The 23,281-nt window shown below is 40.6% G+C and overlaps 1 protein-coding gene across 8 annotated transcripts in view; it reads right to left on the reverse strand.

Annotated features, from left to right (window-relative positions):
• The window catches only part of PRUNE2 (prune homolog 2 with BCH domain), a 307,490-nt gene that overhangs the window by 244,515 nt on the left and 39,694 nt on the right, over positions 1-23,281 (reverse strand). For all 8 annotated transcript variants that reach the window (XR_014474498.1, XR_014474497.1, XM_083186134.1 and 5 more), the window contains exons 2-6: positions 20,921-21,025; positions 17,358-17,560; positions 12,115-12,278; positions 7,629-7,781; positions 1,596-1,690 (exon numbers count right to left, since the gene is read on the reverse strand). Coding sequence is in view for 6 of the 8 variants with exons in the window: in XM_083186134.1 (XP_083042260.1) it covers positions 1,596-1,690; positions 7,629-7,781; positions 12,115-12,278; positions 17,358-17,560; positions 20,921-21,025 (720 nt within the window). In the remaining 2 variants the exon portion in view is untranslated. The remainder of the gene's footprint in view (positions 1-1,595; positions 1,691-7,628; positions 7,782-12,114; positions 12,279-17,357; positions 17,561-20,920; positions 21,026-23,281) is intronic.

Consider the following 23,281-nt stretch of genomic DNA (forward strand, 5'->3'; position numbering starts at 1 on the left):
TAGGGTGAAATAATTGGCTTCATTATAAATGGTTATAAATGATTTCGATCAAAACACGTTGGCGCTGACTGACCTGGACGGAGTGAGGGACCATATCTTTAGGACAGAGGACGATCAGCTAATCCAGAAAAACGGTGCCCTGTTTTTCTGTTTTCCATCTCACAGCTGGACTCTGGAAACCCCTAAGATGAGTACCCCCACTTCACTTTTTTATGATGTTTTAACCATTTATAATAAAGCCAATTATTTCACCCGAGTGGATATCTGTGATCCATTCATCCTCACTTTGGGAACAGGGAACACTGAGGACTCACTGACACGCCAGCTTTACTCTGACACTTGTGAGTAAATTGGAGAGGGGGAAACCCCCCAATCCATTAACAAACTACACTTTTCATAAATTGCTATCAGAGATTTTACGAGTAAAATCAAAAAAGGAGGCACTCCCGTCTCATAAAAACCTCATTTAAATACTTCTTTTTTTTTTTTTTTTAAATACTGAGAATACCATATTGTATCAGTATTACACGAAGATCTCTACGTTTTCACTTCTCTTGTATATACAGCTCCTAAGAAACTCACAAAGAAGAAACAGAGGAGACGGCCTGCAATAGGGGAGTAACATTTCACTTTTTCATAGAGCTCAATACCAAAGTAACAGGGTTCCCACCTTATATTATTAAACAATAACAACAATAATCATCATAATTAATATCAGTTATAAGAAATTCTAATAATCAGCATTAGACTACTAAAAGCTGCGTAGTCACATAAAGTACACATGTACATCATTTCAAATATTACAAATAATCATTATTTTCTGGTATTCTTTTAATCCATTGATTGACTGATGTAGAAAATCAAAAGTACTAAAACCCTCAATTTCTTCTTACATATTTGTGTAATGTAGATATTGAGAGATAAGTGGTATATAAATGATGTTCCACAAAGGTATGCAGTTTTTTTTTAAGCTGTCCATGCATAGATAGAGCTGGCGTCTCAAATGGAATGCCTAGCAGTCCAAACTGTAGTATGTCCCATGTGACGCAAACATACAGTATGTTGTTTAAATGTATGGATCAAGCTATTTGCATGTTCAGATGATGCCAATAGCAATGCCCAGGTGTTAGAGCCCAGATAACTTTGGGCTTTAAGACGTTACTAATCTTGGTCCGGTTAATTTAGCATGACGATACAATGACTTTGTTATAGGCACTTTAGTCTCTTTTCACAACTCACTATTTTATAGAGATGCCTACGTTTGCATCTGTAAATAATCCTCTCACAGTTCATTAGCATGGAGAGAAGTCTAATGGCATGAGGAGGGAATGACAGTGTGACATCATTTTGGGGGTAGCCAAAAACAACAAGGTAAAGAGTGATTCGCCAGTACCTGTACAGAGCAAGGAAAAAACTCTAACATACGCAACCATGGATCCCTCTGACAAATATAATCAATAAATACAAATTGTGAAACTTAGAATGCCTTTAAAACATGTTAATTAGAATAGAACGTATACAGTAAAATAACCATCTAGGAAAATGGTAGCATATAACGCACATAAACTGCATAAGCCATACATGTCTTCTCTTACCTCTAGTGACATGTGCATAGTCGTAATTGCAACTTTAATGTCTCCATCGGACAGTTCTTTGAATTCTTTGAGTATGATATCTTCAACACTGGTACCTGTCCATGAGAGACTTTATTAGTACTATATAATGTTATACAAACAGGCTGAAGGGTACAGAATATTTATCATAAGATCAAAGAAAATGACTAGAATTTATTCATACTATACTTTAAACCAGTGGTTCTCAAACTGTGGGTCCTGACCCCAAAGTGGGTCCCAACCTTCTCAGCATGGGGTGGTTACTCCATGTTGCTGACCATCAGGCTGATGACTTTTTTATTCTCAAACAGTCTGAAAAATCTGTTGAATTGTCTGTTATTTTAGACTCCTCCCATCATTTTGCGCCACCACAATGCTGCCATGTATGTGCTGTCTGCTGACTACACATGTATGGTGATGACTTTCTGCAGTAACTTGCGGAGGTCCTGTAATTTTTTTTATTGTCTTATGGGGTCCCAAAGCAAAATAAAGAAGTCCTAATTAGGTTTTACATTAGACACAAACTGAATGCTGTCAAAGGGGTTTGTACTGTATATCCTGAGAGCAAAACATAATTTACTAACATAGCAATGCTTCATATAAATGGAGGAGATAAGCATACATTACATGGAGGAGATATGCATACATTACGGCTAATAAGTGTATACAGCAGTAGTTCCCAACCTCGGTCTTCAAGTACCCTCAACAGTTCACGTTTTCCTGGTTACCCGACAGGTGCACATGTGTACCCTTTATTCACTGACACTTTTTAAAAGATACAAAAGCGGTGCTAATTATTTCACTTGTGATTCTGTGTGAAGACCTGAAAATTGTAACTGTTGGGGGTACTTGAGGACATAGGTTGAGAACCACTGGTATACATTGAGGCCCATATTCCAGTTCACTCGCAAAGGCAAATTCCTTCTCAAATGGACAAAACCATGTGAACTGAGGAGGGGGGGGGGGGGGTCAGATGTTACTTGTGCAGAGAATAAGATTTGGGTGGGGTTTTACTTCAAAGTGAGATCTATAATGCAGTGTAACAATAAAGCAGACAGTAATTACCCTGCACAGAAACAAAATAAATTACCCAAATGTAACTCTCTCTGCACATGTTACATCTGCCCCACCTGCAGTGCACATGGTTTTGTCCATTTCAAAAAGAAATTTGCCTTTGCGAGTGAACCAGAATAAGAGCCTATGACATTTTCCAGATATACTTAACATTTTAATAGTACAAAAATAAAAAAGTTGAAAGCATAAAAACTCTACAATCTATCAGCACTGTCTGACAGCTGCTCAATATTTACTTGATAACTCATGAATTGCTGTCATGAACAGTATTTATAGGACATTATAATATTTACACAGAAATTAAACTACTGTTTAATTTCTTTTTTTTTTTTTTAAACACACTTTATTGGTAGGCACACGTCAGGATACAAACAAAGTCATATATAATGACATAGCTCAAGAGAAGAGTACAAAAAAACCCGAAATATAAGCAATGTACAATCTCAATACGTCGCTTAGACGTGTACCAGAGGAGAGAAAGAGGAAAAGAGAAACAGAGAGACAAAAAGAAGAGGACAGGAAAAAAAAAGAGATTTTTGTTTTATTAAAAGAAGAAAAGGAAGAAAAGCGAAAAAGCTTAAGGGGGGTATTCAATCTTCGGGTCACGGCAGACGAGCTTGCTCGCCCGCCGTGACCCAGTCCCGTTCTCGGTCAGCTCGACCGAGAACATGCAGGCGGGATTCAATGTCCCGCCTGCAGCGGGACGAGAAGGGGGCGTGGCCGCGAGTTGCGGCCGGGAAGTGACAAGATGCAGCCGGCAGCTCGTCACTTCCCGGCTGTTCTCGGCAGAACGAGCCCGACAGCTAGAGATGTCGGGCTCGTTCTGCCAGGAAACCCTGTTCAATGCTGTCGGGGAAGACAGCAATGAATAGGGCCCGTCGAGCATCTCCCCCACGGGAGATGCTCGACGGCGATTAAATATCCCCCTAAGTCTTCTCATTGGCAGACTTTCCATTTAAAATAGAGGGTCACTACGAAACTACTGTTTAATTTCTAAAGGTGCCAACTTTATGGTATAATTACAATGGCCAATTGTTTTAGAGCTAATTTTGACATATACTGTATAATCACATGCCACTGTGCATAGTTGCTTACCCTCCCGCATTCTGTGGTATGCTCCTGATTCAGAGCAAAGACTCCTGCTGCCCAGCAAAACCAAACAGATCCTACGGATTCCCTACTGCCCCTCAGGAATTTGAATGTGATGACGACTGAGTGTGAGGACATCACCTGAGGAGATGTAAAGATGGAGGCACCCAACACATCATAACCTCCAAGGTTACTGTGGTTGAGCTGCCAGACTCTCCACTGCAGATGTTGCTCATAACTGGCATCAGCATCAAAATGCCTCTGCGCAGACACTGGGAGCGACATAACTACTGAGGTTGAACTCATTTGCCGGTGGTGTGAGCTAGGTAGGGTGTATGACCCAAGCAGTTCTCGTGCAGACTACTGGTTGAGGGGAAAGAAGCATGTTCACCACACCTTCCCCGGATCTGCCACGGAGGAGTTACCAACCACCACTACTGCACCATCATATTCCTGCTCTCAAAAACCCCTGACACACTCACCTGAAAGTGCTGGAGCAAGAGGCCATGTCTTCCCCACCAAGCACCCGCAAAAGGAAGCTATTCATCCAGCTTCCTTGTGCGTATATCACAGCGTATAACTCCAATTATGTACCATATTTGCCGGCGTATAAGACGACTGGGCGTATAAGACGACCCCCCAACATTTCCACTCAAAATATAGAGTTTGTTATATAAGTGCACTTGGAGGCATGCTTTTCAGGGTAAAAATGTTGTCTTATACCCAGCAAATACAGTATATTGTTTTATCTCTAGTAAACAGATTGGCAGATTTCTTTGTCTTACTACATATATAGCGCAAAAACTATAGCATGGAAACTATTCAGCAGGTTTTACAGACTGTTTTAGCCATTCTTTTGCAGCCTAACATTTGTGTAAGTGACACCTGCCAATAATTATGGTATATACAGTAGCAACTGCCTGTAATAAACAAACAGGTACAGTATATAGAGCTTCAGCTGAAGTCCTGCATATAGCGCTCACACTGCTGAGCAATCTGAGGAATTCTAGTTCTAGCATTTGTTGCAAAACATCCATACATACAGTACACTCCTTTCTTTCATTCATCTTTACGTCATGTGTCAATCATGCATCATTTTCCTGCGATACCATTAAAGTTCAGTCTGAAGCAATATTTACTAGTTTCTTGTGAAGCATAATCATATGCATATAAGGATCTGCTTTCACGATAATTATTTTCTTTGGTGGAAAACGATGTTAATCCACTAATTACTTTTCTTGTGTTGTTTATTTGTATTTGCTCTATTAAATCGATGAAGCAACACTATTTAATTGTTATTCTTGATATGATAGACATATTTAGTCAGTGAAACACTGCAAACAATGAGAAATAAAAGACTATCACAAAAAGCACTTACAGCAATGTATTTAAAAAATCAGCAACATTTTAAGCATGTTGAGCTACTAATTACATATTTTCATTAAATTAAATAAACAAAATTAGAGTTAGGTCTAGCCCATAAGACAGAACAGAATAAGATTTTACTCCTTCATCATTACAGATTTTAATTGACAAATGTGTCCAATTTGAAAAATGTTTTACAATTTAGGATTTCTCAAAATCATGTTCTAATCACTGAAGTAGCAATTATTATTATTATTATTATTATTATTATTAATAAATGTATTTTTACAATAAGGTGGAGCTCCCAGATTCCATGTAACCATTTGTCTGAGAAGAAAATTTAGAAATAAGATAAATGGAGTCTATTTCACATTCCTTGATGATTCCTTAGCAAGTTTTGGGAGATTAAGGGGGGGGGGTAATGAAGCCCCCGCCGCTATTCCCGATGGGGGAAATAGCAGTGGGACCCTATGCAATGCTGTCTTCCCCAACAGCATTGGACAGGGATCTTGGCAGAACGGGCCCAACTTTACAAGTAGTCGGGCCTGTTCTGCCAAGAACAGCTGGGAATTGGTGAGCGCCCGGCCGCAGCTTGATGATTTCCAGCCGGATCTCGCAGCCACGTCCCCTTTTCAGCGCTCGCCTGCAGAGCTGACGTCGAGCCAGCCGAGAACAGACATGGTCACGGCTGTCGGGCTAGCCCGACAGTCGCAATGCCGGATTGAATACCCCCTTAGAGGTCTATTTACAATGTAGCGAAAACTGTAAATCCATAGAAAGAGATTCTCTATATTTAAGAAGCCCTCAGCCATTGATAACTATCTCTGAGTATTGCCAAATATAGCTTTTTCCAGCTGCTTCTGGCTATCCAAAGCACAGAAAAGTTTGTTTAAAATGGCCATTTATTCACTATTGCTATCTCAAAATGAAAATAGCAGGGTCAAAAGTGGATACAAATTTTAATTATATTTTTAACTACTTTTCTAATCATAGATAGCACTGAAAGCCCACATCCATGAGTACGGCCCAAATATGCATACACAAACCCACAAACCTGCAAAATGGCCTAGCAAAGCAAAATGTTTAGCATTCCCACTGCTGGGCCAACATCATCTTGGATCTGAGCCATACGAACAACTTTGTAGACTTTGGGCAACACAATGCACTCGGATCCTTAACCACATATTGACAGAAACTAATTTAAAAAATGATTACTTGCCCCTCCTGTGGTCCCGCTCCATCACTTTACTTGCTTTTATTTACTGAATGGCTGTCAGTGCTTTGATTGGTGGATAGCTCCAGACAACACTTTGATTGGTGGATGGCCATCCACCAATCAGCATATTCACAGCCATTCACTGTCTGGCTTGAGGCTAGGATGAAGGTAGAGAATGCTGCCTCGCTGCTCTAATTGTGTGGCCCCTACTCAAATGCCTCAGAATTGAAGAGCCCTGGACAGCTGACAAGTGTGCATATACATTAAGATAATCCTGGGACTGTACATTATTAAGATGCCCTGGCAAAGTTTTAATGGTAAATAGAAGCAATGGAAAATTCTCTATCAGTGTAGTTAGAGGCAATGGAAAATATTTGCATCAACATTGTTTAACAATGAAACAATTGAAAAGGTTTTATTTCGATAATGATAACAATTCTATTAACTACACTTGAAAATTGCCATTATGATTAAATGAGCTTTATGGCTGTATATTAACCCTTTGAGCGAAAAGAGAACAAAGGGCCTTATTCAGGTCTGAGCTCAGTACAAATTTGTTTGGAAAATGGGCAAAACCATGTGCACTGCAGGAGGGGCAGATGTAACATTTATAGAGAGAGTTAGATTTGTGTGAGTTATTTTGTTTCTGTGCAGGGTAAATACTGGCTGCATTATTTTTACACTGCAATTTAGATTTCAGTTTCAGCACACCACACCCAAATTTAACTCTCCCTATACATGTTACATCTGCCCCACCTGCAGTGCATATGGTTTTGACCATTTTCCAAATAAATTTGTACTGAGCTCAGATCTGAATAAGGCCCAAAATACATGTGTAAATTGCCAAGCAAACATTTTTATTCATCATAATGATCTTATAAATAGGAATTTTTTTTTTTTTTGCACAACATTGTTTATTTGAATTTATATAACAAATGTGAGTGCCGCTGGCATTTTTTAGCAGATCTTTAAACATCTCTCACATAGATGTTAGCACTGAAAGGATTAATGTTACTTGCTGCAGATATAGTATAGAGAGATTGAGGAAAATGCCATGTGACTATGAGGTGATAGGTGATTCAAAAGGGAATAAATGAGACCAAATAAGACAGGTGTGAAGAGAGAGAGAGAGAGAGAGAGAGAGAGAGAGAGAAAGAGAGAGAGAGTGTGTGTGTGTGTGTACGCAAGATGCATGAAATGAACAGGAAAGAAGTTTTGAAGTACTTAGATTTGTCTTTTTGATGTGAGTAAGTGGACAATAGCTACTGTACCTTGTGTATGATATTTAGTCTCCTGTAGACTACTTATAATGTCCTGTCGTGGTGGTAGCTCAGGAAACTTCTTCTCCAGCATGTGCACAATTTCCTCTTGTTGTGCAGGTATCCGTTCATGTTCAGCAGATAAGCAGCAAAACAGAATGCTCCCTAAGGATACAGTGATAGGTGTAAGAATGGTCATTTTCCATTCTCATTCACCAGACTTACTCAAGTATGAGCATGTTAGGATATGCAACAGGAAAGTTTTGTAAACATGAAGTAAGGAGGAAGATGGAAGGTGGACGGGCTAGAGCAGTGGTAGCCAACCCTAGGCCTCGAGAGCTACCAACAGTTCACATTTTCCAGACAACCTAACTGCTGCACAGCTGCACTCAGTAATCACTGACACATTTTAAAAGATTCACAGATGGAGCTTATTAGCTCATGTGATTCTGTAAGGAGACCTGCCAAACATGCACTGTTGGTAGCTCTCGAGGACTAGGGTTGGCTACCCCAGGGCTAGAGAGTAGGACAATATTTGGGTGACTAGCAAACCTTATCTTAAGGGGCTGGACTCATTGTCATCTTATCAGAATTTAGTTGACACGTTTAACATGAACCTGTATCTTATTATGTTTTCAAGACCATTAACAACTTGCAAAAACCATGTTTCCCCTACATAACATGCTACTACCGGTGGTATAGTACAGGGGGCTGATTAGCAATCTCCTTTAAAGCCCATCCCAGACTCCTGTGAAACCTAGCCAAGAGGTGGGAATAGAAGGAGAGTGATGGCTAATACTGATTATGGGTTGCTGTGGGGACACAACACTGCCAATCCCTGGGGATATGTAGCCAGCACATATGTTACATACATCTCTGCATGTATGTTTATATGTGCTAACCGGTTTTACCCTGTACTATGTAGCTAGCATTGCAGCCGCTATTGTTTACCACACATAGGGCCTTATTCTAGTTCACTCTTTCTGACAAAATCCTTCTTAGATGGACAAAACCATGTGCACTGCAGGTGGGGCAGATGTTACTTGCGCAGAGAGAATTAGATTTGGGTGGGGTTTTACTTCAAAGTGAGATCTATATTGCAGTGTAAAAATAAAGCAGCCAGTATTTACCCTGCACAGAAACAAAATAACTCACCCAAATCAAATTCTTTTTGCACATTTTACATCTACCCCCTGCAGTGCACATGGTTTTGTCCATCTAAGAAGGATTTTCTCAGAAAGAGTGAACTAGAATAAGGCCCATAGGGCCAGATGTACTAAGCTTGAGAAAGTGATAAAGGGGATGATTCTGGTTCCCACAGAGGAACCAAATTCAGCCTCGATAGTCGGGTTTGCACCTGCGCATTTGTGCGCAGGCACAAACCCCGACTGCGAACTGCGAATGCAATTTACAATCGGCCGGGGCCGTTCGCATGGAGTGGTGCGGGCAGGGAGCGAGTGGCATCCCCCCATGATATGCGTGCGGGACGAGGTGTGCTAAAGGGTGTGGTATAGGATACTGACAGTCAGGATCCCGACAGTCATTAGCCAGACGTCAGGATCCCGACTGGCCGAACCCAGACAGCATGGTGAGCACAACAAAGCCCCTTGCAGGCACGGTGGCTCGCTACGCTCACCACCTATTCTATTCTCCTCTATGGGGGTCGCTATTCACCCCACGAGGGAGAATATCGGGTGGCCGTTGGGCACCCATCTGTCGGAGTTTTGACAGTCGGGATCCCTTGCCGGATGCAGGCGGCTGATGTCACATGATGTCAGCCGCCCACCCTGTCTAATATAAGACAGTCCCCACTGTATCCGGCGACCATCGGAAACGGCTTTGCAGCTTACTGAGTCAACTAGAATCACCCCCAGATGGCATGTGAAGTTATATCCAGGAGGCAATCATATAGTAATATGCACTTGCACAGAGGGATGCATTACTGATGCAGCAACCCTTATGGTGGAACATGGGATTGAGGGGGCAGTTACACATAGGCTAAAGCCCCATACACTCTACTCAATTTCTTAAAAGATAATGCTCAGGAGCCTCCTTCTTTTAAAAAAAAGTCTATTGTATATGCTCATTATCATTGACATTGTGCACTCCTGAGCATCGTTAACGAACAACGGTGCAACAGGTCGTCTAGTGTGCACGGGGCTTAAGTTCAGTGATAGATTGTTTATGCAAATGTGTCTTCTTCATACACATATGTGGAGGACTGCCTTTTCAGCCTACTGTAAGCAAATACACAGGGCCGGATGTACTAAGCTTCAAAAAGATAAAGCGGAGAGTTATAAAGTAACAGCGAGCCAGTGCTTAACTGTCATTTTCCAAACACAGCTTGTAACATAACAGTTAGTAGCTGATTGGCTGGTAGTTCATTACTTTCCACTCCACTATCACTTTTGAAGCTTGGTACATCTGGCCCACAATGATGGTGACTACTTCTTAAAAATAGGTACATATGCTGACCATGAAGATCAGGACACCCTTCAAGATGTGTACAGCTTTGCAAATGTGCAGAAATATTCTATTGATGTCAATATTTTATTTTGTAATTTGTGCTTATTTAGCATCAGCCCTAATGTATACAACCATACAGAGGAGTCCTTGTACTGTTGCTCAAGTCGCAGCAAATATCCCCTCTTGGTGCACCAGATCCTAGGTGACTCAGATGCGCCAAGTTTCTTTCTCATTGAAAATGGACCTCAGATTAACAATAACAAAGCAACTGGGAGTGACAAAAATAAATTGGGCTGATCAATTTGATGTGCAAACCTTTGTACATGTGTGTGCAACTGAGTCTGAATGTGTATACAAAGTGCTACAGTGTAGCAGCTGCGGCTTGATCTTAGTTCCGTTTTGCTTCAAATGCAACTTTGTACATGTTTACAAAGAATTTCTGTGAAGTTAGAGCTGCATATCAATATGTATGACAGGGTTGCCTACTTTTGAAAATTAATTTCAGGGAGAAAATGAAAAGCCAAGGGGGCGGGCCTTGCGTTACCAGGGGCGGGCCTTGCGTCACCAGGGGCGGGCCTACAGTACTTTGATAAGCAGCCAGATATGGGTTTTATCTAGGTATTAATATGAGAAATTAATATCAGAAAAATATCTCTATGGATTGCCTGCACTGTAGTCCTCAAAGGGTTATATGGTTTTGGATGTGCCCGGAGGAGGAGGAGGACAGACTCAAGGAGGGAGATGATAATATTATTGCTGCAACTCTGCTGCTGCTGCTTGGGCACTGTTTACGTTAAGGCAAGTGATAAAGGGGCTATAATGCTGCACAGGGAACTCACACAGAAGCCTAGAGTATCCAATTACCTTAGTGCTGTGTGTGGAAAGCAGCAGCCTCCGTGACCCGTGTGCCGGAGCCGGCTGTCACAAGTGTCACTGTGTGCTGCTGCTGCAGGAAAAGACTTCACTAGTTAATACTAGCTGCCTGGAGGACGGGAGGGGAAGCCGCTGTCACCTGTTGCTGTTAGGCAGTGGACGGCTTCACGTGCACACTGTACTGTGTTGCCGTACACGGGGATCGGGGAGGTCTCCAGGCTGATGAAGGTACTATTGCCGCGATGCGTACGGCGCGGCTTCATCGCGCATGCGCAGTTGCGCACTATACATATAGGGGACGGAAAGCAGCAGCTGCGGGAGAAAGGGGCCCTCTTCCGGGAGTCCGTGAGATGTCCCAGGATTCCGGGAGTCTCACGGACATTCCGGGAGAGTCGGCAACGCTGATGTATGATGAGAGCACATCTGTACTGTAGTCTAATTATAAAAATGATATTTACTTACCATAACGCATAAATATATAATCTTATAAAAGAGTTTCCTTTTACAGATATGATGTGATGTATACACATTCGTCTAGTTTGATTTTGCATGTGACAATGGCACAACATTAGAAAAAGACAATATTCACATTTATGACTGTTTTGATCCCCACTGTTGTTGCAGTGTCTACATTTGGGCATTCTGAGTGAAAAGACGGCACATAATGGAATTTTGATTATAGCACTTTCAGATAATGGAAGGATAATGAAAGTTACATATTTCACCATCAAAATTGAATTATATAAACATTTTTTTTTGACCAGGAAACCCTTAAGTATGCAATCACGGGACACTGATCCATATTCATTGTCCACTGTAGGGCATTGATGTCATTATCACCAACACCACACAGCCCCAGGACACAAAGTTAAAACAACCATCAGAGCTGTTCCAGCCATCCAACTGATGTGCAGACACTTAATATTCCCATCTAGTAATACAGTAAAGGCAGCCCATGCCTATTTTTATATGTTCATTTTTTAATATTCAATATGATGCTACTCTAACAAACTCTTTACTCCCTGCATCTTTTATGAAGTCTCCCGTGGTCTCTTAAGGGATTGTTAACCAAAGAATAGATGATGCTCTTTCAGCATGAGCAGGCATAGAAACACCTCATTAAACTTTTCAGTATGATATATCATGAGTAATCACTCACCTCTGAGAAGATGAGCGAGCTGACGAGTAAGCAGCTCCGGTGACTCCTCTAGAATCTCTTTTGCAACTAATGCAGAAGACGAGTCGCAAAGCTCTTGATCACCATGTAATCTTTTCTCCGGGTTAATTACTTTATCTACTGATGCTGCCAAACTTTCATCCTCACTATGAGTAAAAGGAGAAAAGCCTTCAGACACATGTTTCACATCATCCACTAAGGGGGAGGGGGGTATTCAATGCGACCATTTTCAGACAGCTTTTCCTATGATACACATTTGACTTTATTTAAAGTTGAATCTGCATCCGCGGAAAAAACATGCGGATTGGTGAGTTTTACGCCGATCCATGTGTTTTACGACAGTGTTGATTTTTCAGACATTTATTAGGTTGAATTTAAATCCGGCCAAGAACTGTCGAAAAGTACCGATATTTCCAACTGTGGAAAATATCAGCACAGATTGACTACGCCCCTAAATCAGACACAGATGGCATAATATGTATCCTGGGGCATATGGGGGATTTTGTAGATGGAGGTTACAAGTATGTAAAAATATAATAGCTGGAACACAAGGGGCATCTCCCCAATCTTACATTTAAAATCAAATCCCACATCACAATTCTGATATATGCAAAATACATCATATTATGTATTAGTATTATGTATAAGTATTATGTATATGTCCCCATACTTGCCTACCTGACCCTCTCCATGCGGGAGAAAATGCTCTGTTCCTGGACTTCCCTGGTAATGTATGATTGCCATCACCTGTGGGGAGCTAGGTAAAGGTGTCACCACAGGTGATGGCAATCATACATTACCAGGGAAGTCCAGGAGCACAGCATTTTCTCCCGCATGGAGAGGGTCAGGTAGGCAAGTATGATGTCCCCTCAGAGTCAGACTGGGCATGAAGGGCCCACCAGGGACATGCATTGACAAGGGCACATACTTAGGGGTATAGCCAGCCACCATATATGCTTGGATAACTATTAGAGAGCTTGTGATCTGGGCCCCTTAATAAATATGTCGTTGGAAAAAAGGGGGGTTTTGGCTTGCACTGACTATTATTTTTGTAGCATACTATACCAGCTTGTTGTCAAAATAAAGATATAGATATCTCTTACCATTTATACGCTGGTGGTGCTCCCCAGAGTTATGGATAACCATAAATTTTGTAGGGAGAAAAAAGATAACTCTTTTTTGGGGGCACTACTTCAAAGAATTAATTAAATTACTGTTTACTTATTCTAAGTTAATTACGTGGGGGGCAATCCAATTTCGAGCAGCAGAAGTTATTATGGTGTCCTGGACAGGTAAGTATATGGGGAGACACTATATTTAGACAATTGAGAGAGGGGAAGAGGGGAGGGGGGAGGAAGAAAAGGGAGGTTTTAACAGGTATTTTATAAGTGGAATGTATAATGGGATTAAGTTAATTTGAGGAGCTGGACCGTATTTGGGTGCATCAGCTTAGAATCGCCTTATCACCCCTGGCAGGTCCGTTTCCTCACAACCATCTATTGCCGCTAAGTACACCTAAAATAATAAATGTTTCAGCTTAGAATGATCAGTTTTTCCATATTTGGTGCTCCAAGAAGCCGCATGGGCAATTGATCACTTTGCTGAATTTTTTTGGTTTTTTAATGCTCAGTGAAATCAAAAAATATATATATGGTATTTTTACCTAAATTCATGTGAAAAAAGATATTTTTTTTTTTTTAAAGTTTTTTTGTATAGGTTAAAAATTGGCGATGATGTTATTTTGTTCGGTGGTGTCAGCCACTGACGGAGGACCCCACTATTATTTACTCATGTGCTATGATTTACCAAAATTATATGTGTAATGTATGATCTTAATACACAGAAATAGGTAGTGAGATTAGTTTGCACCCCTAGGGTCCCAACTGTTCCTTGTCTGCCCGTGTGCCAATAGGCAGTGAACGGGCCAAACGGTGTACAGGTTGGGGGGCCACTATAATGGGGGCAAATGGAAGAAAGAGACAGGGATCTGCTGTTGGGGTCAGACTAATGGATTACCCCTGTTGGAACTCCAGTGCAGGGGGTCACTCATTAGCTGGCCGCAATGAGAGTCCCTTAGTGAGGATAGCGGAGTAGTGGTGACAGAATTTGCCAGATAGGTTTCACACCCCTTCTGCCCAATATAGCACACACTGTGCAGTTAGATTTTATATATTGTTACAATTGCATAGGTAACCAGAAAGGGTGTGTTCCACTTCTACACATTTATCACCTTACCACATAGTAACTGACATTTGCTTCATTATTACTTTTGTGCAAGTCACACCTGGATTTATTACAGCCAAAATTAGCAGTCAGTAACAATTAGGCACACATAAGTTTCAATGTCTGCTCTTACTCCTATAGATTGTTCGTTACAATCCTCACTGGTACTATCACATCAGTCTAGATTCTGAGGTTTACTATTGCACAAAAATATGAGTGTTTAAGCACATCACTCTAATTGCAAGGGGTATAAAAGAGAGAAGGGTGGTTGGCTGTAATCCCCTATACATATAACATGGGATACCACAGACACAATGGTCTGGACACTTGGTCCCAGCCACCCAATTTACTTATCTTTCCCAGTGTGTGCTCATCTGTGCTGCATGCACGGGGGTCTCCTCAGTGGCCGTCAGTCCACCTTGTTGCTGAACGCGCGTTTCGCCTTGACGTGCAGGCTTGTTCACCAGTGTGTTGGTTTGTGTACCCAAACAGTGTTTAAATGCCCGGCTAATTCGCCGGTAATAGTAAGCAGCTGTTATTGCTTACATCTCAGCGGCAACCTGATTGGTTGTTTGCTCTGTGACTCCCCTCCCCGTCCTACTTTGTCCAATAGGGTTTGGACTATTGCCAATCCCCTTTACGTTGCGGCGGAATGACGTGCCGCTTCGTATCTAGTTCAATTTTGGTTGATACGTCTATACTGATCTTAACTACAATACCCACAATCCTTTGTTATTGTGACGCTCCTTTTCGGCAACCTGATTGGTTGCTTGTCCTACGAATCTCCTCCCCAACCTACTAGGACCAATAGAACTTATTGTTGCCAATCCCCTGTACATTGCGAGGGAGTGACGTACCGCTCCGTTATTTGCATGTATACTGATGCTGTTCTGATTGGCTGATCCATACTTGGTTTGACTACATTACCCACAGTCCTTAGTGACTGTTGTTCTATTGCCAGCGTTACCAACTTTTGGGATTCTATTTAGTGCAATCACATCCATAGCTGCTTCAATGTTAGATCATTGGAGCTATGTATCTTACGTAGTGAGTAGTTAATAATTCACTAACATCTTATAGTGCAGGTGAGTAATTGCGACAGTTCCAGTGGGTACGTCCACACTAGGATTGACTACATTACCCATAATCCTTGATTTTTGTTTTACTGTTGCCAGCGTTACTAGATATAGAATTCTATTTGTTTTAATCGTTTCCATAACTACTTCGATGTTAAGATGATTACTTCTGTATAGTTCACGTGGTGAGTAATTTATTCATACTATTCTGCACTAACATCTTGTTGTGCAGATAGATCATGTGGGTAATGTTATCCTGTTAGTTAGTCCGTGGGTAGGGTAAATATATGTTGGATACAGTTCTCTCTTTATTATCGTCCTATTGTGGGTACTATGGGGATTAGTATCTGCTGGACGGATTTAAATGGATTCTCCTTGATACGATATAGTGTAAATCAATGAACAGGGGTGTTCCGCAATAGTGCCACCTATGATAATTTCACGATCCTAATTTCATCATCATTGGGAGGAATGGTATGGCTACTGATTTCTGGGCATTGCCCTTTTGGGGTTTCCCTTAGGAAATGTCTGACAGTTGTATGATCTGCTGGTCTTAATTCATTTATTCTAAAGTATCCATTGTATTATTGCGACATAGCGTATCTTGTCTATTTTTGATTTATATATAGACTGTATCCTATTTTCTTGCTGTCCCTCTCTTCACTGTGTCCACAAGATATTGGGCACTTGGAGACTGCAGATATGCCAACTGTCATTTTATTGGGGTGAGTTCTTGCTGTGGGTTAAACTATCTGTAAAATGTCTATATGTTTTTACATGAGAACTGTTTTTTCTTATACTTTTCTATTAAGAGTGAGTTTAAGTGATTTGTGCTTGTTATTATTGGAAGATACAAGTGTTCCATATAAAGTATAGTGATGAATAAAAATAGTGTTTTAGATTACTGTAGTGATGCTAAGCAATACATGACGTAAAACTCAATTTATGCTGTGGTTAGTGTTGATAAATAGATATAAAGTGAAAAAACTAATAATTATATGTTGTAATGGTATAGTGAACATTTCTATTTAACCAAGTAAATATATCTATTTAACCATATATGCTTGGATAACTATTAGAGAGTTTGTGATCTGGGCCCCTTAATAAATATATATAATATTGTAAATACTGCTAGTGCATTCATCATAATGTATCAGATTAATAACTGCAATGCACTGCAGAAAATACAACATAGACCTGTGCGGTATAATGTAACATATTTAGAATTCTCTGGAGCCTGATCCCTAGAGAAGGAGGGGGTTGGGCACACACTGGGGCCCACAGGGGGTTCCCCTTGTGTCCCTATGGGCCAATCCAACCCTGTATAGAAGTACCAACCAATCATCTCACGTTATGTTACAAGCTGTGGGGCAGATGTATGAAGCAGTGATAAGGGAGAAGTGTGTCAGTGGAGAAGTTGTCCATGAAAACCAATCAGCTTCTACTGTGTATATAAGCATGCAAATTATAGATATTACTTCAGTGCTGATTGGTTGTCATGGTCATCTTCTCCACTGGTTCACGTCTTCCTTATCACTGCTTCATACATCTAGCCCTGTGTGTGAAAAATTACAATTAGGAGCTGATTAGCTGTTACTTTATCTCTTTCTACTTTTATCACTCTCAAAGCTTTGATATATCTTATATAGTATATAAAGTACATTTTCTAATAATTTAATCAAAATAATTATATTCATAAATGGTGCTTTATGTTTTTTTTTACTTTTCACTTCATGTTTGACAATATTCCTTGGCTGAGAAGATCACATACACCCGCGATCCCTATTATCAAGCCAGTTAGACCAACAAGGAGCATAATCAGTAAAACAGTACTTAATATTCCTAAGCATCCATTTTTTACATTCAGCATGTGCCAGTACCATTGCGATATCTGTATAGACTTTTTCCTGGGGACATTTGTTATACCTTGTGAGGGCACTGAAGTTAACAAGTGTCACTGATAACCTGTCTTCATCATTCAGTCTCTGAAGATCAATTTCATCTCTGAAGATGAGAGATGATTCATGGATTTCCAGCTCCTCCAATATAAACCGTGTTTCATTGTAGAAGTCAAATTCAACCCTTGTAACATTTAGAACAGGCAGACAAAGGACATTTGGCGGCGTAATCTAAAGAGATTGATTTAAATGTCAGTGTTCACATATAAAACAGGCATACAAACTAAAACAACCATTCATATCAAAGTTCAACATTCATGATACATGAAAACATAGAGAAAATGTTTAATAACAGTTCAACCTTTCAGTATGTCAGTTAATATACTTTTTCATGTTTATTCTTAAATGAATATATTGTAAAAGTTTAAAGTGAGTGAGGGTATGATCTGTACTTTGCTACTATACTATATTCAGGCTAGCAACCGTATTGTTACTAATAAGAGATGTACAGGCTCTGATTTACTCTGATTTCAAAGCAGGAACTTATTGGCTATCCCAAATCACATGACAGTTGTTGACAGTTGATAGCCAATAAGATCCTGCCTTGAAATCAGAGTAAATCAGAGCCTACACATCTCTATTACTAATGTTAGGTTTGTTGGGTATGGTTTGAGTTGAGAATGTCCAACAGCCAGAATTGTAACATACTGTATTCCTAATGTTATAGGGGGTAAATTTACTAAGATGGGAGTTCAATTGAAAATGAGATGTTGCCCATAGCAACCAATCAGATTCTACTTCTTACTAATTTAGCACCTTCTAGAACAGTGGTTCCCAACCTGGGGGTGCTCTGCAGACCAGTTGGGGGAACTTGGAAATAAAATTGGTAATGGCGGAAGAAGAAAAAGTCTCCCAATGGCAAAAGAAGTCTACCGTTGACATGGAAACAAGCCACGTTGTGTAATTTCCAGTTCCATCTGCAGCGTCATCAGCGTCACCTCGTGCTTTTGCCCAACCAGCAATTCACTGAGAGCTACCTGTGAACATCTGCCCCGTATTGACATGGGTGGAAGAGGCATTAACCCTACAGTTTTAGCGGGAACTCTAGAGACAATACACAGCCAGTGGCCAGACAAAGACGGACCTGATTCCTGACCATATACTAGTCTGATTCCTGACCATATATTAGGACACGCATACTGCTCACTTCCACTCATAAGTACGTACTGTGGAAATTTCAAATTGAGAGGAGGGGTACTTATAAATGAAAAGCCTAATCAAGGGGTACGGGAGAGAAAAAAGGTTGTGAACCACTGTTCTAGAAGATGATAGAATCTGATTAGTAGCTATGGGCAACATCCCATCTTCAATAGAACTCCCACTACAAGTCACTTGTTAAATGTCATGTATTTAAAGCAAAACATGCATGCTACTTAGGGGTATTTGTAGGAGTACTATTTATAATAAATACATAAATAAATTCCCTCAAATACAGCTGTCTTCAGGGGATAGCCACAAATATTAATTGTCACCCTACAGAGGGAATGCAGCAGATATCTCCATATCTGCATTGGGTCCTCCATTTCCGACAGCAGACAAATTTCCCACAGGTTTCTATGGATATCAAATGCTCTAGAATGGAAAGTATTCTGGAGTGTGGGCCCCACAGCTAACACAATCTGAAGATGGTGTTTGGCTGCTGTTGCCCATGGGCAACACATCCCAAAATATACCATGAAAAGGTTTCACTGGAACACTCCCCAATAATGGCTGCCATATGTGTGGCCAGTAATCTGTGCATGCACAGGAGTCCAGTTTGAGGAGTGATGCAGTCTCTTTATTCCAAACACATTACAGCAACAGACTTAGCCTATCCCTGTATGTGTAAGTTGATGCATTCTGGTGGTATAATCATATAATGCATTGCATTATAAGACTCATATGTAAGTTGTTCCTTAAGTTAAATTTGTGTTTTAACTAAAGCGGATCAATTTTCTTGAAATACAAACACACCCAAACTTCCAGGTTCTGAGTGGAAGTCCCAGCTTGGGTATGTTGTCAGTTTGGATATTTCTAAATTGCCTGATTTTAGTTTATAAAATGTTATTAATTTTATTGATATTAAGCAATTTTAAAAGGAGTCCAAAACCAAACAAAAAAACAAATCCAAACAGAAACACATGAGGGTGGATTTGACAAAACCAAAACACGATGAGGATCCACAAGTATGATTTCTTGGATGGTGCTTGGAAATGGCTTTCTGCAGTTGCTGCAACCATGTGGTTGGCCACACTATACTCACTTCAGAACTTCTTTGGTGGCGCACCTCCAAATCGGGTCCACTAAGCCATGTTTTATATCAAGGTCAAAACTGTATATCCAGGGTTCATAGCCACTAATGATCTCTCAGGCCGTTTAACCTGGTCAGCATTTTGCAGCACAAGTCACCCGAGCCTCCTTCTGCTCTTGTAAGCTAATGTAGCACTTACTGTAACTCTGCTGAGCCCAAACTTTTTGTGGAGAATTATGGGCACCCTGGGGTCCATCTCAACTATAGCTCCTATACTGAAATTATGAAGACCATTACAACTCAATGGTTAGGAACACCTTCATCCTCCTCAAAAGCAGCTTGCAATTAGTCCAAATTCTCATGCTCTTGAAGACCACTCTTGTAGTTGTAAATTATTATGGCTTTCTAGTGGTCTCTGTTGAGCTCCATAAAGAGTTATGGAAGTGAACCTATTGACTTCTTCAGTTTGTCGTTTTGATGGTTGTGATGCTTGCATCAGACAGAAATGTTTCATACATAGACTTAACAATGTTGAGGGGTATAGTAGCACTCTTATTAAAGTCATCAGCAGGGGACATGCATGTACTTCACTGATACAAGTAACTGATCATGAATCCAGAACATGTTTGATATGTTATCCATTTGTTTGTAAATCCAGATAATGATAAGACAATGACCTACCTAAACAGTGAATAGAACACAACATGTAGGGATCACGCAATTTTTGTCTATTTCACAGTTGTAACATAAGGTCCATTTGTTCTCTAAACAATACAAATTTCCCATCATTAAAAGGACATTTATTGTAATGGATTTGGAATGTCCAACTAACAAATCCCATGTCATCATCGCTTGAATTGTGCTAGAATTGTCACAGAAGCTAATGCATTGATTGTAGTTAGATTTTATGGTGGACAACATCTTTTGGACTTTTCATGTATTTTATACTCAAAATCAGTAGTGTTCTATTATAAGAAGTGCACAGGAGCATCTTGGGGCTCCATATTTTATTAAAAAAAATACAGACTATGGGCAAAGCAAAGAAAATAGCACAGAGTGTGGTATTTGTACTGGCCCCTGTACTGAGGCTTTATGGGAGGAGAGGGCCAACATAAGATATTTATATACACCAACTCTCATTTCTTCAAGACCGCTGTCCAAAATCAACGGATGGCTTTTTGTGCATTAGAAAGACTATGAAAAAGTATTTTAAAATAATTATGTCTTCAGTATTGTTATATTTTCTCCTTGTTGCAAACATAAACATAAGTTAAGACTCATGTTAGAAAAGCAGCATTTACCTTGCCTAAATAATAAGCATATGTTAATGTGGAGATGATGGAATCCAAATCACAGCACTTATCTCCAATGACAGTATGAACCTTCTCCAAATGTTTGCCACGGTCCTGAAAAACATTTAAAATCTCATTAACAAAAAAGAAAGTGAAAATTAATAAGGTCTGGCTAAAAGTTAAAAACATCAGATTCATAGTCCAAAAGCACTATACAATAATACCCCTTTCACACTGCACAAAAAACCCGGGTCGGCGTGCAGTGTCAAAGGGCCATTTTGAATATCCCGGGTCAGGCAACTCGGCAATCCGACACAGAAGTGTTATTGCTGGGCAGCATGTATGGGTAACCTGAGTCGAGCAACCCGGGTCACCCTCACTTCTATGAAGGAAGCAGCAGTGTCACCTCAGTGCTGCCTCCTTTCCTGCCTGACACGCCTCCACTCTGCCCAACCCCCTGGATGACATCAACGACCCGGCAATAAGCTGTGTCACTGTGAGCAGTTAACACCGCAAATGCCAGGTCGCATCCGGGACAGACCCAATTCCAAATTCCGAGTGTGGCCCGCATTTGCAATGTGAAAGGTGTATAATACAGTAGTTAAACTACCATAGTATATACAAGGACATAAGAAATGGTGAATCTGGCAGTTAAAGGTGTCAATTAAAGCGGATCCCTAGTACTCATAACACTTGCTTAAATTTTCCTGGCTTTAGGTTTAAAATGAATTATTAAGTCAACACAGTTTCTCTTGTATCAGTTTGACAGCTCATTCATCTTTTGTGCAAATGAACACAAGATATTACACAAAGTATTTGCTCTGAACTAAAATTAATTATTCTTCTAGTTTAGAGCCCTTCTTGTTAACCAATGAATAGAAATAAATTGTTCAAGTACATTTTTGTTCTTTCAACGCTGAATGATATCATAAATAGAAGCATAAATAAATAACAACAACAAGAATATAATTATAAACTGTAACAAAGTAATCAAAAGCAAAACTGTTAACAAATAATCAACGGTTTGTGTTTGGTGAAGTAATTGCATTATTTACATGTAGATTTACTATTACCTAATTTACCTTGATCTTAGCAAATGAACAGGTCTGTGTCATTATAACTTTCTTTTATGTGATGAAAGACAACAACCCTTAGACAATCAATCATAAAAGATAAAATGAACTATTGGCACCTGTTCTAAACATCAAGATAAACATTAGAATATCATACTCTCAATGACTTACACATTAACAGTGTGCTTACACAAACATGATTTTATCATTTTCTTCACAATGACATCAAGCCTACAAAGCAACCCACACCACTGTCATTTTTATGAATAGGATGATTTAGACTTAGTTTCCCACAAACCACAACATATATGGGCCTAAATAGACAATTACTGTAGGATTAGTTACATATTGACAATTTGCAAACATTATATAGTGTTCAATAAAGTAGCTCCAGCTATCCATCATACTCCACGTAGACTAAGGCCCCATACACACCAGAACGACCAGGATCGTCTAACGATCGGCTACCGATTTGGCGTGCACTTTCCTGGTGCGCTCTCCCGCTGCCGGTAAACGACTAGGGAACGATCATGTTCCCTGGTGCACACGATTAGCTAACGATCCGACATCGGTAACGATGGTCGTACGACCGTCGGATGTGCGGATCGTTAGTAAATCGCGAGTACAGTGGTACAGTCGTTTTTAAAATGTTAATAAGGGGCAGGGCTAGCATAGTGGGGCAAGGGGGAAGAAAAAAAGAAAACAAAGAATATGGGCTGGGCTAGCAGAGGGGGTACAAAGACTAGGGGCCATTTTGCAGGACCTCATTTCTGCTTTGTGACTAGTGAGGCTTGGTGTATACCTGCTGAACGCTGCACATTGCTATTTTTGGCTGCTTTGTTTTTGCTTTGCACTACAAAGTTTGCTTTTTGCTTTTCCCATACTGCTATTTGCGTTATGGATTCTGCCCAGCAAGATTTCCTGCTTTCCTACGCTGTGCTCAGGGTGAGGAGGATGAGGGCCCAGCGCAGGAAGGCTCGATCTTGCTGGACCAAGCAGTGGCTCCTGGGCCGACAGGCGCGGTCTCATATGCCCCTGCTGATGGAGATTCGCGAGAATAATCCCCAGGATTATCGGAATTTCCTTCGCATGGACGATGAGACCTTCCAGGAGCTGCTGCGTCTGGTCACCCCCCACATCCAGAAGCAGGATACCAAGTACCGGATGGCTATCCCTGCTGAGGACCGGCTGGTGGTGACCCTCCGTTTCTTGGCTACAGGACGATCGCTGGCGGACCTAAAGTTTGGATCCATCATTTCCCCGCAAGCGTTGGGACTCATCATCCCGGAGACCTGTA

This window comes from Crinia signifera, chromosome 1, assembly GCF_055691185.1.
Source record: "Crinia signifera chromosome 1, ASM5569118v1, whole genome shotgun sequence".
Taxonomy (NCBI): domain Eukaryota; kingdom Metazoa; phylum Chordata; class Amphibia; order Anura; family Myobatrachidae; genus Crinia; species Crinia signifera.